The sequence below is a fragment of the Eublepharis macularius genome, chromosome 9, assembly GCF_028583425.1.
Source record: "Eublepharis macularius isolate TG4126 chromosome 9, MPM_Emac_v1.0, whole genome shotgun sequence".
In the NCBI taxonomy this organism is placed as follows: domain Eukaryota; kingdom Metazoa; phylum Chordata; class Lepidosauria; order Squamata; family Eublepharidae; genus Eublepharis; species Eublepharis macularius.
The window spans coordinates 53530595-53547271 of NC_072798.1; the positions used below are offsets into that span (position 1 = coordinate 53530595).

General features: G+C 38.0%; 1 protein-coding gene across 1 annotated transcript in view; it reads right to left on the reverse strand.

Moving 5' to 3' along the window:
• LRRIQ1 (leucine rich repeats and IQ motif containing 1) overlaps positions 1-16677 on the reverse strand; it is a 159177-nt gene that overhangs the window by 19396 nt on the left and 123104 nt on the right. Inside the window, exons 24-25 of the mRNA XM_054989427.1 lie at positions 7771-7900; positions 4276-4336 (exon numbers count right to left, since the gene is read on the reverse strand). Of these exons, the coding sequence (XP_054845402.1) occupies positions 4276-4336; positions 7771-7900 (191 nt within the window). The remainder of the gene's footprint in view (positions 1-4275; positions 4337-7770; positions 7901-16677) is intronic.

The window sequence follows — 16677 nt, forward strand, 5'->3', positions numbered from 1 at the left end:
CGGGCTAAATTTCCCCCGCCGGCCGCTTAAAACGGCAGTCCGGTCAGCTCCGCGAATGGAGCTGCTTCAGACCTCCATGAATCCCAAACCGGAAGTCGAAACACACAAACTTTTTGATGGGAGGAACTCACTGCAATTTAGTTTCCTGAAGCTGGTTCAGTGTTCCAGAAACTGCTTTAACAAAACAGAACAGTGATTTCTGAGTATATCTTTAGTGCATTTTGCCATTATGCACACCCATAGTGTAGGATCAAAAAGTAGTCCCCAAATGCAAACTAGGTTCTTATGTGAGAGTGAAACCCTATGTAGCACAGAAAATGTACTTTTTCATCAGACAAATAAGTTGCCTTTGAGCTAAAAAAAAGGATTTCATCTCTTGATCCTGAGTTTGCAGGATCAAGATATGTTTTAAACAACTAGTTTTATATATGTGTGCTTAAAAACAGACATTTAATGTCTTTTTAATTGTTCTCCACTTTAAAGTCCCTAATTGGATGAAAAGGCGGGATACAAATGGTTTTAATTAAAAAAAATGAAAAAGCCAGTATCCATTCATTCCTCATATCAAATCTGGTGATGATTAGATCTTTGTGGTTGTAAATTGATATGCAACACATGTAACTGGCAGTGCAATCCTAATCAGAATTACACCTTTCTAAGTCCAGTGAAGGCTTAGAAGGGTCTAAGGGTCTCTCTAGATGCTCAGGTTTTTAAAGAGTTGGGTCTGGATTCCTAGATCGAAGTCAAGTTTCTGCAGCCATACAGCAGGTAAAAAGTAAATGGCTGTTAAAAAATAAAAGAGAGTCTAAATGGCCTCAGAATGCCTCTGTGGTGGGAGGAGAGGTTTCTCCTCCTCCCTCAAGCCTTTTTCCCATGTCAAAATAACATGGGCGGAATTCCTCCCATTTTTACTGCCCCATGTATACAATAGTCAATGTGGAGCAGAAAAAAACAGGAGAGAACCCCTCCCTCCCCTCCTATTTTGATACTGGGAAATGGCATGGGGGAGGGGGAGACCCTCTTCCCCCCACGGAGGCATTACATGGCCATTTGGGCTCTCCTTTAATTTTTAACAGCTATTCCCCAAAGTTGCTGTGTAGCTGCAGGAAACTCAAGTTGGGTCTGGGGAACCTCTTTAAGAACCTGCACGTCTAGAGAGACCATAAGTTTGTTTAGGATTGCACTATAAGTCTCCTAATATCTTGAATTTTCTTTCAAAGCATCATCTGAGAAGAGGAGATGATCTGAATTAAGGTCAAGGCAGTGGGCAGGTTTTTTTTAAAAAAAATAGGGCAGATTTTTTAAAAAAACCCTTTCTATCCACATCACTTCCTGGATCAAAGTTCCCCTCCCCCACTAGATTCAGCTAGTCTCCCTAGAACGATTAGCTTTTCTAGAGCTAATAGCTGCTCAGGAAGGGAAATTTACATAAGAAAATGGCACCATGGGGAAAAGGTTCAATTCCTGCCTCCCCTTGTACAGGCATCACTGCCCTGACCAAGATCATCCCCTCCCGAGGCTGCTTTTAAAGAAAAGTTAAGAGGTTTGAAGGTTTAAAAATGAATCTATAATTGCTTACAATTGTTTAGCTGTGATGAAGGAAAAGTAAACTATCCAGGAAGTCAGCGATCCAATCCCCAGGTAGAAAGCAAAGAATAATTAGTTGAACCTATGCTTGCTGCTCAATGTAGGTTGTAAATACTGGATATGAATATGGAAGCTGTAACTCAAAGGGTGTGATTTATTTGCTTTATATGGGTTCCTAGTAGACTTGGGCATGAATCAAAATACGAATAAAATTTTATGACGAATCATGCCGATTTGTGTTTCATGAAACGTATTTTGTGGGGCCAAAGTTTTCATGAAATTCACGACTTTTTGGCCTGATTCATAGCCCTGGAATATCTGCAGACCTTTTGTTGCCATTGGAAACCCCAATCTTAGCCCACATAACCTTGATAGGCAGCACTCCTTGCCAACTGGAGAGCTTCCATTCTGCCCTATACAGTGAGAAGCAGGAGGGTTAATCCCCTAGGCAACTGAAAAGATGGGCCTTCTGTAGCTATGGAAACACCAATCTCATCCCTCCAAACCCTGTCAGGCAGGTCTGTCTGCCAACCACAGACCTCCTGTCCTGTTCTATGTGAGCGTTTGTTATATAATGCACCTCTCTCTGCCTCTTGCTTTTAGTTCCAGTAGAAAGAGAGAGAGGGAGGATCTGTTGCTGGGATTTGGAGTGCAAGAGAGTGGAATTGGGAGCTTTTGGCTGGATTTGCTGCTGCTTCAAAAGAGAGTGAAAAGACTCTTTCTTCTTTTCCTCACTTGTCCTTGCTGGGAAGGTCTTTGGGTGAGGGTGCCTTTTTTCCTCTATCCCACCCCACCCTAGTCTCAGGCCTTTGCCTGGCTCTGAGGCCTAGCTTGACTAAGGCCTCTCTTATTTTTTTCTTTGCTTGTCTTTGTTTCTTCTTAATTATTTCTCTGCTCTTTTGAGGGCTCACACTCTTGTCGTTTCCTTTGGTTTTATTTTGTGCACCTCTCCTGTCTAGGCAGGTGTCTGTGTGGTGGTTTTGGGGCCCTCCCCCCAAGCCCAGTATCAGGGCCACTGCCTGGCTCTGGGGCCCAGCTTTGTGGGTTTCAGTTTTGCAATCTTGGCCAAACTGGGAGGGTGGGTGGAAGAGAGCCTGCTGAAGTCTCCCTGCGAGTTTGGCATCTTTTGGTATGAAGGCAGCTGTTGAAGTGCCCCAAGTTCTGACAAATCACGAAACTGATGAATTGTATCGCAAAATGGGACAATTTCGTGGACGTTCATGTTTCGTGATTTGTGGAATGTGAAGAAACACGAAACTCTTGTTTCATTTTCCCCCCGTTTCGTGCCCATCTTTAGTTCCTAGGTTTAACTCCAGGCTGCAGAATAAATAGTGGAGGATAAGTCCATCAACAGTGGAGGATAAGTCCATCCATAGGTCTATCAATGGCTACCAGCCATGGTGAGTAAAAGGAACCTCCATATTCAGAGGCAAGAAACCTCTGAACCCCACTGCTAGGAGACAGCATCAGAGGAAGACCTTAGCCTCTGTGTCATTTGCTGACCCTTCAGGGCAACAAGTTGGTTGCTGTGTGAAACAGGATGCTGGTCTAGATGGACCACTGGTCTGATCCAGTAGGGCTCTTTCTAACTTCTGAGTACTTTTCCCATCTTATTTTCACACTCTTAGTGTTGCCTCTTCCTGAGGTCTTCATGAGTGCTGGAGCATCCTGAGTGTTTGTACTGCTTTTCTTGTTAGCGGTCTCCTCCAAATGCCAACAAATTGAGATCTAACATTTATTTATTAATTAAAATATTTATACCCTGCTGATGGCACAAAGCAGCTCACAAACCCAAATTTAAAACATACAAAATATGGAAACCTCCCAAATAACCCTGTTATGTCTGCAGTTTACAGCTTACTAAAAGCGTTCATCAAGAAAATCACCTTGCAGTGCCTCATAAATACATCTACCCCTCCCCCACCTCCTCAGGGAGTTTATTCAATAGAATAGGAGCTACGACAGAAAAAGCATGGACTCTGATAGATACTGGGAAGGCTGTCTTAAGGGGACTTTCTCCTAGAAGTAGGGAATTACACATAAACAGTTGCATATATTTAATAAATAGTGTTCTAATTTTTGTTGCTTGCTGCTTTCACTGCCTGGTGATTTAATGAGAGAGACAGTGGGCATGGTGCAGTGGTTAAAGTGTCAGACTATGATCTGGGAAACCCAGGTTTGAATCCCCACTCTGCCATGGAATCTTGCTGAGTGACATTGGTCCAGTCATACACTCTTAGCCTAACCTACCTCACAGGTTTGTTGTGAGGATAAAAGGGAGGAGAGGAGAATTATGTAAGCCACTTTGTATCCCTGTTGGGGACAAAGGATATAGACGAAGAAAATAAATAAATACATACATACATATAACTTCTGAGACTGATATGGTTTTGTTATGGTTAGGGCAGTTTTACTTAATTTTTAAAACTTGTTTTTATCGTTAGCTGCCCTGAACGCCTTGTGAGAGGCAGCATACAATTTTTCTAGATAAACAAAAAGCAGTCCTACTCACAGAATTGCTAATTCCAGTCACATGTGACTTATTTATTGCCCATGCATGCAGATTTGTTTAGAAGCCAACTTACAACCCCACCTCCCCACAATAATTCAAACATCTAATCAAACAAAACATTCAAAACCACTTAATCATGTATTACTGATCTTTTTATTATGGTAGAAATATCTTACCACAAGCTGAACTCTTCCTCCCTTGAGAATTTCAGGGTCTATCTCAGGCAAGAAATGCTTGCTATGCATTGGTCAGAAAATAGTAATAATTAGTAACATTTAAAAATACACATTCAAACACAGAATGATGAAACTGCTTCAAGCATGCACTTGGGCCTATCCAGTTGCATTTTGACTATTTTCCCTTTAAAAAGCAGGTCCTCAATCACAGAAATGGCTTTTCTAAGTTTTCTCCATTGGGTTGCAACACAGCACCGAGGATGCGTTATTCAAGACCAATGCCTCCTAATGCAATGTGTTGCATAGTCCTCTAGATCCTGTCTCAAGGCTACAGTCCTAAGCACACTTGAATATAAATTGGACTGAAATCAATGGAATTACTTCTGAGTAAGCATATTTATATCAGGACTGCAAGACACCTACTGATTGGAAATGACTGGTCTGCATGTCAAATGTTTAGCTAAAAAACATTAAGAATTTGGACTTTTATTTTCAGTATGGCTTAAGGAATATTATTTTTATGAATCTGGCTGGAACAGATAAGGTAATAGGTTACTGCCAGAAAATTTAAGATAAAATTCTCTAAATGCAAGTTCTTTAATCACTAGCAACTTATCAAATTTGCTAATAATATTGAAGAAGTACAAATTACATATATCATTATCTGATCTTATTCAAGCAGTTTATTATGTAGCAATAATCTTGGTTCTTGCTAGATAAATCTATCAGCTGTTTGGCCATGAAAGTTTTGATTTTTCCTCCCAATCAATGTCTTACCATAAAGTTCAGGGAAAGTAGAATCAGACATAATATTGAAATGGTCTTAACCAATGCTGTTTATATTATTAATGTGCTGCTCACATTTTCAGAAGTAAAAACAATTGAAAGCAATTCCTGTTGCATAGACGCCAGCTTGTCTTACTTTTAGAACTATACAGATTTCTTTTTCTTAAAAAAAGTTTTAATGAAAATTAATCAACAGACAGAATTGAAGAGATTTTTTAAAATAAGTTTATCTTCAAACTGATTTTTTATAATATATATTAAAAACACATTGTCAAAGAGTAAATCTGAACCCTGACAGGATTTTTCTGTTTTTAACCACCATGCTGCAAATATAGTTTAATAGGTTATACCAGGAACTGATTTTTTTCATGTATTTTTCCTACTGCTGTTCTATATTTTTGGAAAATATATTATTAGTCATTTAAATCATTACATTCAGGGATTCTTTGCAATGATGACTGTAGACTTAAATAATGTACGCTATAATCTCATTCTAAACATACTAACTTGCATAAACAATTTTATTGCAAGTAAATTTCTTCAGCGTATTAGCTCTTGCACTGGTTTCCATCTGAAATTACCATAATTGTCTAACTTAAGCAAATTATATTGTGGGGTAGAAAACTGCCGTCCAACCTTTTTTTTTGTAGAGGAAATCAGAATGCCATATAACTTCCAGAGACTTTTTCAAAAACTCAAACCTTGATAAATGCTTTCTCATGAGATGCAGATTTTTTTGTTTAAATTCCCCCACTTTGTTTTGAATATTTAATTGCTATTTCTGTAGAATGTTATCAGGACATCTTTCTGTAGAATGAGGGAGGGGCTCATTCCAGACTGCTTGACAATACATCTCTGGATCAACTTTTTTTTTACCCCAATGTCCCCAACATATAACATCGTCTCTCTCACTCTTTTTTAAAAAAACTTCCAGCTGAAAAACAAGTTATTTTTTTCTGGGGTTGCTTTATATATATATTTATATATGCTTTTTGTTTGCATAAAAAAATTATAAGTAGCAAGTGTACTTTGGAGACATTGCTTACATTTCTTATGTGTGGGTGACAAGCTCCTAAACTGGAAATGTTGTAATGCTACTTCTCTATGCATTCTGACAAAATAAAGATCAAATGTGGAGGAATTTCATCTCAGATGGTTACCGAGATTTTCAATGTACAGCTGATATCTATCCTGTACTATCTATCCTGTACTTCAGTGATATTTAGAAACGGCCAAGTGTTAGTCGTCATTCAGTGCAGAAGGCAGGAAAGCAGGCTGCTTTCCATGAGTTTTCCATCAGCTGCAGACCATGCTGAAGCACATTCAGTCCCACCCAATTTCTATACAGTGAGGGTGGCCTGGCAGTCTCATTCCTGTCTTGCTTCTGGCTGAAACTTGATGGCTTGCTGAGCCGCAGCTGCGCAAGTTCAGTGCACATTCTCAGCAAGAATGCTTATTGAATAACCGAGAGTGAAGAGGCTGGGGCATTCAGTGGCCAGCTGACAGGCACAGGAAGGCTTTGGTTGGTCTGCTGTGGTCTTTTATGAACACAGAATGTTGCATGGTTGTGGTGGGCGGTTTTGCACATGTACGGCTGCTTGTGCATGCAAGTTCCTCTGATGTGTCAGTGTAATTCTATAGGCTTGGTAAATTATAAACAACTCGGTGTAGTGGCTGTGTTGTAGGACTAGGATCTGAGAGATCCAGATTCAAATCTTCACTGTACCATAATGCTTGCAGGGTGATCTCGGAACAGTTATTCTCTCTCAGCTTAACCTATCTCACACGGTTATTACGAGGGCAAAGTTTGGAGAACGATGTGCGCCACCCTGAGGACCTTGGGGGAAAGCTGGCGTAATTAAATTAATTAATTAATTAATTAACTTAAAATGTTAAAATTGCCTATCTGTCTTCCAGCCCACTTTCCTTGCATACAATGAAGAGAATCTGAGGGAAATCCCCCCCATCATTTGTATTGATGTGGGCTACAAGAATCCTACTTCCTGAAACACCCACAGAGGGCATCAGGCTCCCTCCATACTTGAGCAAACATATTCTTCCTCAACTTTTTATCTTTGGGTTGCTAATAGAAATCTATTTGATTAGATGGTGAAGAAATCACCAGCTAAGCAATGAGAGATCTATTCTTTCTAGAAATCAAAGGACAGAATTTTTCTCAGGAACAAAGACCTGAAATGTTAACTTCCTTATTATAAAAAAACTTTGTATTCCTTTCACCTCTGGTTTCTTCCCTCAGTGTGATTTCCCCCCTTTGCTGTTGGCACTCTTGTGTAGGCCTTGCCTGTTTCAAATATAGCACTTGCCAGAGCTTATCAATGCATTATTTAATGTATCTGGTTAGCCACTAAATTACAATAATTTGAATACATTCTGTAACTTGAAAAGTATATGAAAAATATATGTTTTCCTGTGTTTTTCATAAATGCAGCCATTTGGGCTTCTGACAGAATATTATGCATGGATATTATGAATATTGCATGCTAGCATGTCATAGCAATTCACTAAGGTCTGTGATAGAATGATATGCAGAATTTATTAAATTAATTCTCAACAGGAGTATATTTTAAACTTGGCAATGTGGCCCTTGGATAAAATGGCTTATTTATTTTAGGACAATTAAGATGGGCTTCATGTTACATGATGTATTATTACAATCCAAAAATCTAATTTAAAAAGCAATGAGCTCACCATTTTTCATTTCTGGAATTAGGTCCTTCATAATCCCAAACCTGTGTATGAAGCCATTGGTATGTACGTTCCTTGTTCCTTTCCATCTTCTCTACAGATTTATCTGTGTGAGTGAAGTCTTCTTCCACACCTGAGGATAAGAAGAATTTGGGGGTTCTATAGTTCCATAAACACAGTTGTCCGCAAGAGGCCAAGAAAAGAGCCTTCAAGCACAATCTTGTATGTGCAAGGCCAATTGAATTCAGGCTGGTACTAAGAAGAAAAGGAAAACTGAGAAAATACTATGGACCTCAAAGATTTGCTTTCATCTCAGAACTCATGAATGGATTGACTAAAACATTTGTGGGGAAAACAGAAAAGAATGTCTGAATCATCTCTCTCTCTAAACACTAGTATGGATGAAGTATAGACTGCATTTCAATAGTCATTAGATGTAGCCAATTAGAAAAACTCTTCTGAGGATCAAATACAATTCATGTGACTTTGGAACTCCATGAATTGACCTCCAGAAACATTACTGTCAGGTACACCGGCAGGATGAATGAGTCTGAAGTCAAGAGTAAAGTTGCCCAAGAACAAGACACAGGCAACAAGTCCATAGGGGATGCAGAAACTTGGTCAGAGTTAGGCCAGAAGTCAAGAATCCACAAAGCAATCCAGGGCAGACAAGGTTAAAAAAATGTGCTTCCTGTTTTACACCTTGGTAAGAAAAAAGGCAGGAGCAATATGGGTACCAGTATTTTTTCCACCTCTGCTCTTTTATCTTTTATCTGATATTGTGCCAGACTTTTTCCCTATCAGCATGAAAAACTGGGAAAATATTTTTGACTAGGGAAATAACGTGGAGAAAGGAAAGGGCTAACTTCTCCAGGGCTGGAGCCCTGATCCATATTGCCTCTTGGCTGTTTTTGAGAATCAAATAAGATGTCTAGACTGAAGTCAAGGAAATCCAACATCACACGAGTTAGCAAACAAAGGCTGTTGATGGAATGAACACTTAACGTCAGGAACATGGAACAATCTTTTTTATTTAGGTTGTTACTAAATTTCTTTGCTGCTTTTTAGCATTTCAAAGTGGAATACAAGAAATGTCAACCATCAACAACTAAGTCAGCCCATCTGAAACCATAATCAAAATAAATAATCATAAATAACTCTAGAAGAGAGCAAGAGCCCAATAGCACCTGTAAGAGTAACAAAATTTGTGGTAGGGTATGAGCTTTCATGTGTCACTCAGCTCACTTCTTCAGATAAGTAACACTATTAAAGCAATGTGAAAAATTGCAGTAATTAAACAAAAAGATGAGTCCTATGTTTAGTTGACATGCAAGATGCAAATGCTAGGTCAAACTGCTTAAACAGTTGTATTCATTAAAAGGCCCAGAAAAAATAAGTGCTCAGATAAGTGCTTAGTCCTTGGAGGATCACCTGAAGAGATGGGACCAAATGAACCTTTCAGTACAAAATATTCCTGAGCTCAGCAGGAAACTATGGAGAAAGCAATGTTTTTCATTATAGTTTTCATTTTTCCAGCTGTGTTATGGTTTGGCCTGAGGTTAGTTTTATAGACAGTTTTATGCTGCACATTTGATAAGTGAAGAGAAAGTGCCAAAGATGCTTGAGGGAGAGGTAATGGGAGGGTCCCACTGTTCCCGTTAGTGTGGAAGAGAGTAAAGACTAGACACAATAATGGATATACTTCTTTACTTGCTTCTTTTTTGCAAATAATTAAACAAGGTTGCAGTCCTGTTTCCTCTCAATAATAAGATTGCTGTTAGTTTCAAAGTCATTTAGTAGAGTAAATCCTCTTCCAATGCTGAGACTTAAGCCCTTTCTGCACTGGAGACATAAGTCCTCACTATCCCAGAAGTCAAGTTGAAAGGCATAGAATTGGGTTGTATGTGATCATTTGCACCTCTCATGTTTTGAATACATGGCCCTGTATTTTTTTTTTTAGTTCTGCACTGTGCCAAAATGAGTCGGGATCATGAGTGCTTGCATTGTTGTCACCAATGCATCACAGTGCCACCCATTTCTTCCCCTTTTTTTTGCTCATGCACTGAATCAATGCATTGCAGAAGCTCTGGCTCAACCTATTTCCTGGATTTCAGCCTCACTACCCCTCCAACCCTCCCTTTGTTGACTCTGTTTGGTTGATTTGCCTGTGCTTTTCTTCCTTTTAAAGAACTCCACATGTGGTGGGCTGTGAGAATTGTTTATTGGCCAGCCAAACAGTGGAAACAATAGAGGAAGTGGGGGGGGGGAATCATGCATGAGCTTGAATCTCTCATGTGAACAAGGAAATGTTCTTTCTCAAAAACAAATAGAAATAATATTTTAAAAAATGAAGCGATCATCTCATTGGAGCAGAGATGCATCCTTGGCAAAGCTCCATTCCTGCCTCCTCAGTTTCCCCCAAGCAAATAAAGCATGTTTATTTCTGATACCAGATATTTAGCCCCCTATACAATATTCCCACCTCTGCAAAAGCAAAAAGAATAAAAAGGGAATTTTCCCCTGTGCACTTTCAAACCAGTGATTTATCAATCCTGTGCTGGATTTAAAAAAAAAAAAGAGGAAAGAGGGAAGGGGAAGGACGATGGAACGGAGGAGAGAGGGAATGGCTGGATAGATGAGAGTAGCCAATCACAATGAAGTAGGCTGGCAGGGGGTGGAAGGGGGGGTAGAACACTCCAAAACAGAATAAAGAGTGTGCATGGGGAAACAGCAGATTACAAAGAGGATTCTTTTTTTTTTAAGTCATGGCATAAGCACTCCCAGGAAAGCCGCAGAAAAGCAACATAGTGGCTGGAGTGACTACTCATGGTGGCAAATCTGGGGCAGATTGTCAGGAAAAAAAATACTGCAGTATGGTAACTGAACTGGTGAAACAGACCCATGCAGACATGGCTTTAATTTTGTCTTCTGCTCTGAGGGAGAAATCTATTTCCAGTTTTCACTTAACTTGTTGTCAGATATGGCCAGCTGTGTTACTGGCTTTCTGGGTCCTACTCATTTCTCCTGCTGTGTTTCCACCTCTGGTGTATGTCCTTTCCTCCCTCAAGTACAAGTGAAAGCTCATACTCCTCTCTGATTTTCTCCTAACGGAGTGTATGTGCCAATTTTGGTGTTATTTGTGCCATAGCTAAATCAGATATACTCTACGCTGGCTAGTCGGTAGCGATGTCTGTGGTACTCATAGTGACTGTTTCAAGCTGCAAGTGCATGGCTTTCTTCAGAGTCTGGAAAAAGGGAAAGGAAGGATGATTTATGAGATCAGAGAGCAAATCCTGGTCAAATTCAATGCATGCACACAACTACATATATTTATAACATGAAAGAACCAGAATGAAGACATAATAAGATCCAAATATATGTGAACTAAACAGATTGCTGAACAGAATGTTGACAATGTTTCAGAAATGCAAGAGACACCAGCTGCGAGGATTCAACTTAAAATGAAGACAATCAGAATGCAGGATTATATGCCTCAAAGAAGGTGGCTCTTCATCTTTTTGATCCAGAAATCTTAGACCTTATAAAGTGGTAAACTGCCAAAAATTTGTTCCTGACTTTTAAAAATGCTTGCACAGTTTCAGGCTACCAAATCATACTGCCAGCTCCTGGTTTCTAAATTCTGTATCTATTCTAAATGGAAGACATCTAATTCTTTCCCCTGATTACGTAATATAGAAGAAGTATCTTTTGTGATTACTTGATATTCTTCACAGTTAAGTACAAGGGATAACTTTTATTTTTAGAAAGTTTCTCTAGCAATGAGCATGTTCATTAAATTAGTTGCTTCTCCTGTATTAAGATGTGTTGGGAAGATTGCCCGTTATTCTGTAAATTAAACAAAAAATACAAGTACATCATTTCTAAAGAAAGAAGCTTCCAAGCAAATAAATATATCAATGTGCAGGCTTTAATTACATGCATTATTTAACGATATGACTTCTTTTCATATTGTATCCTGTATAGTTGTTTAACATGGTCCTTTATGGATGTATATTAAAAAGTAAAATTTATAAAAAGGTCAGCTCCTGGAATATTTGCTTTAATTTAACTTTTTAAGACATGACCACAATGAATAATAGTTCAGTAAATTTTCAAAGCAGATCAAACCAGTGTTTTGATTTATTTTATATCTCAGAATTATATTATTAAAAATGCTTACAGTGATAGATAGCAAATACTGATTAATATTGATTAGTAATTATGGTCAAGCATTTTAGTAGTGATTTAATATTCAAAAGTTCTTTTCATGCATAAAATTGTACCAACATATGGTGCATTATATTTGGATGGATTTAATTATGTTTAAAAGGAACAACACAGACAAATTACAGCAAGCTAGGCCTTTACAGATGAATTTTAAAAATCTTGGATTTTTCCTCAGAAAAGAATGTAGCTCTGATTCAGCAACCAGCTTGATACATTCAATATCTACAAAAAGTATTAGAAACCAGAAAGGTGGGTACTGGCATTCTGGGAAGGGAAAATGAGTGTACAATATCTGAAGAACTAAATTTCAATAAAGATAAGATGCTTTATGAAATTAAATCATGCAATTCAAATTTTCAAAGTGCTAACTTGTAACTGTAAACATTAGGTAATAGTCTAACAACAGCAATCCTATTCAGAACTACCCCAGTCTAAAGTCCAATGAAATTAATACTAGAGTAACTACTCTGGATTATACTTTTGGTCTACAGAGGTTATTTTTCAGTGGAATAAATTCAGTGGAATCAGGATTTCATTTTAAATGAATGCATTTATCTTCACTATTGCAGCAATTTGGGTAAAAAACAAAAAGCAGAATTATTATTCAACAGTATTCCCATTAACATTTTTTTACACTATTGCTCTGTGAAATGAGGGTCTACAGTAGGAATACTCATCTCTGAAACTCAAATGGGTTAATAAAACAACCAAATAAAGAGTTCATAGGAGAAAGACTGGCTAAGTTAAAATGGGCATAATTGATGAAAACTGCTTAAGTTCTAACTTTTTTACCAATGTTTAACTTTTCTGATTTATAGGAATAATTCACCTCCCACACAAAACATCAGCGCTACTGCAGCCAAAGTCAGATTTATAAAGAAAGCAGCCATTCAGTCAACGTAGTTTGGATGAAGTTCAGATCTTTGTAACACTGTGCCAACATTCAGATCTAACGCTTACGTTTTTTAAAGCTGCATGAGGTTACATTAAGAAAAATGGAAGGCAGGTATCACAGCATCTTATTTGTGGTCTGCAAGTAAAGCATAGTGACTGGGATTTTTACTTATAAAGGTAAGTGGTTTACACTTTGATCATGATGATTTGCACCAGGCTGAAAACTTCAAATACACAGTTTACATTAAGGAAAATACTTTTTAAAAAAGGAATAAGAAAATCAAGCCTTGCAAACATTTTTTTTACTAGACCTCTGCTCTCTAAGCAAACATTTCAGAGTCAGACTGGGAAATGTGAACCATTGAAGTTACTTATATTTGCGTATTGTATACCATATATACTTTACTCCAGAACAGAAAATACTAATGTGTAGTTAGAACAAAAACTATGAATATTTCATGTAACACCTTATAACAGGGAAAAAAGAATGAAAATCAATACCATGTTTTACACTTTAAGGAGTCATTCCTGTGTCAGAATAAATAAGAAAATGTGTATGATCTATAATTTATTCTGAAACATCAAAGTGATTTATTGAATTTCTTGCATTCGTATTCCATCTTTATATCCATTTGAGGACTCAAGCAGATCACAGATATGTTTTCAAACAGTCCAGGAAAATGGCACACAATGTAACACTTAATCCATACTTCCTCCATGCTACAACCCCAATCCAAACTGGGTCCCTGTGCTCCTGGTAACTGAGTTGTTTTAAAATGCTGGGCTCTCTGGATATGGAATTCCCAGTGTCCCACATGCTTTGGTCCTGACAACCTTCCTCCAACAGAGGAAAACTTAGTGAAGGGAAGTCAATAGATCCTGTCCTATGTTGTCCAATCCCAAATACTTCTATGTAAACAATATATGTGCAATTATAACAGATAAGGATAGGGAGTGACTGAAATAAAACCATTTTATTAGGAAGTGTGTCATTGACAGAAAGAGATGCATAGATAGAAGTGACAGTGATATCTTTATGCTAATAGGATAATGTGCAACAACAGCAAAGGACAGTATTGGACAATAATTCCCTGGTGCTCTCAAAAGAGGACTCCCTTTCCCATTGCTTTGACCATTGATAAATGCTCCTATTCAAAACAGCAACAAAAAAAAATGGGGGGTGGGGAGAGCAATGAGGGAATAGATCTATCTGCAGTTCCTAGTACCACATTCTAAAAGCTATCCCAGAACACTGCTTAGAATGTCCCTGTAGTTATGGATCAAGAGCTCAAAGGAGAGAATTACAAATAGGACTGCATATCTTTGAACAGATGCAAGACAATTATTAGGCAAAAAACCTCTTAAAGTTGTATTTCAGAATTAAAACTCTGCGTGAATGGCAAGACACATACATAAAATGTTCTCCTCAACTGCTGAGATCTGGTGAATTGTAGTATGGTGTGTCCAAGCTTTAAAGAGGACATCTGCATAAGGTGGACAATCTGAACTAAAGAGGACAGGAAGAGAACCAACTGAGAAGCAGCTCCAGGAGCAAAGGAGATTGAGCTTGGAGTCATCTGAGCTGCTTGGATGACCTTGAGTAAAGGGGTTTACATACTGTGCAGTCTTTGTGGAAATTTTTTTTAAAATCTTAATGCCATCAATAAACTACACAGGAAACAGATGCCTAATGAAAAAGGTACTTGTTTCTGAATATTATACATTACTGCAAATGATATATTTCCATTTACAAAATTCATATTCAAAATATATTTCAAAGAGTATACCGAACACAAAGCACCGTGACAGCTCAAGTAAATTTTAGCATATACAGCCTAGACTACCAAGAAAGTCTGACAAAAATCTAAGAAAGCAGACCTGGCTAAGAGTCAGGAGTCATGCTTATTATATAGAAGTCCCAGGGGTATCTTTCAATCAGAGGTCACAATCGAGGCAACAGAAGCAGTGTCACGATATCAGAGAAAGGGCCAATTCAGACCTGCTCCCTGACAGACAGTGAGGTCAGAGCTTGCGGCAAATCATTGTATTACAAGGGAATATTCCCTGTACACTTTTAGAGCTGTCATCTGAACAAACAAGTCCAGGTCATCTGTAGGTTAAATCAGAAACTTTCGCTGACAATATAAACTACAGATTCTTCTTTAATTCCTTAAGAATTTTCTTACCTACATTTTCATTAACATTCTTCATTGTAACTTTAATACAAGCTATTGATGTAGAACAAACCAACTCTTATGATACATGAATTTATCCACTTTAGTAAGAAATGTTCCTTCCTATACAGCAAATGGAATATAGACCTATTCCACTCTACACAACTTCTATACAACTCAGAACACTATACAACAGTTAGGCTCCTAGGGATATCAAGGTAAAAAGACAATTGACAAATCTTCCTCTGTTTGGCAAAGGAGTTACTTATGGTTAGTCTGAGCTAGCATGATCTGTCCACCAACACACAGAATCAGGGTTCAGGACACTGATTCCATTTCAAGGATTGGGTTGTCTCACAATCGCAAAAGAATGTCAGAGAGAGTACATTCTGTAGTTATGAAAATGTTCATGATTGTCCCTGATGGACAGCATCCATATATGCATCCTCTAACAGATTATTGACTGTGATGTCACCACCAGTGAGGGAGAGGAGGAACTCAGTTTAGTTCCCCCTTACTTCCGTTACCTTTGAATAAAAACCAGTTTTGCTAGCCATACATACAGAAGCATGAGGATGTGTAGAGGCCAAAATTGCTCAGATACTTTTTTTCAATGTGGTTTACTCCTATGAAAGTATTCTAAGGATCACACTCTTACGAACTGGCAATGTTATTTGCCATGACTAGCAAGATGTTTGCAGATTTCAAATGTTAAGTTTCAAATGTGAAGAATCAAACAGGATAGCATACTGTAAATGCAGCACATGTTCCAGTGCTTATCACAAGAACGCTAAGAGGTTACACTCCTGTACAGTTCCATTATTAACTATCATTTGTAACTATTTCTGCAATTCTTTCATAAAAGTTTCTAAATCTAGTGTACTTACTTTCTATTTGTGCAGATTATCTAGAAAGTGTAAAAGGTATATGGCTTTGTTCCTTGTATTTAATGGCACCACATTTTCAATATCTAGGTTTCAATTTTGCCGACTTTTCTCAGTGTTTTGTTTAAAGAAATATTTCACATCATCAAAAGGAGTTGTAATATATGGCTGATCCACAACTTTATTAGCAAGGAAAAAAGGAAAACGATATAAACGTATGTTCAATATTAAAAATGTTGTCACAAGGAAATGGTCTTTTTGGAGTACTGTAGATCTCTGACCTCATTAAGAACAATTAATCTTTCATAATACTATAGTTCCCATCCATAGAACAGAACAGCCAGGAGCTTCTTTATAAGACCTTCCAGTCACTTACTTTATGAACAACAACGTGCTCTTGTAACTGTCTTCTACCTTCTAATCCATTCACTTAAAAATATTTTAGTAGCTAAAGGAAGCAATTAGAAGAATTCTTGCAGGACTCTCCTATTTTCCGGTGGGGACATAAAATCACCCCAATCTAGCAAAGGAAGGTTAGAATGTACAAAAATACGTTGCATGGAGGGAGGCTTTCTTTCAACATCTAGGGGTGGACTCAACATGATTTTTCTTTTGAGCCATACATGCATCACTTAACAGACAGCTCTACATGTCTATCATTTACAAAAGCAATCACCTTCTCTTACTCTCTCTGAACTAGAACCACATAAACCCCTTGCCTCACTGAACAG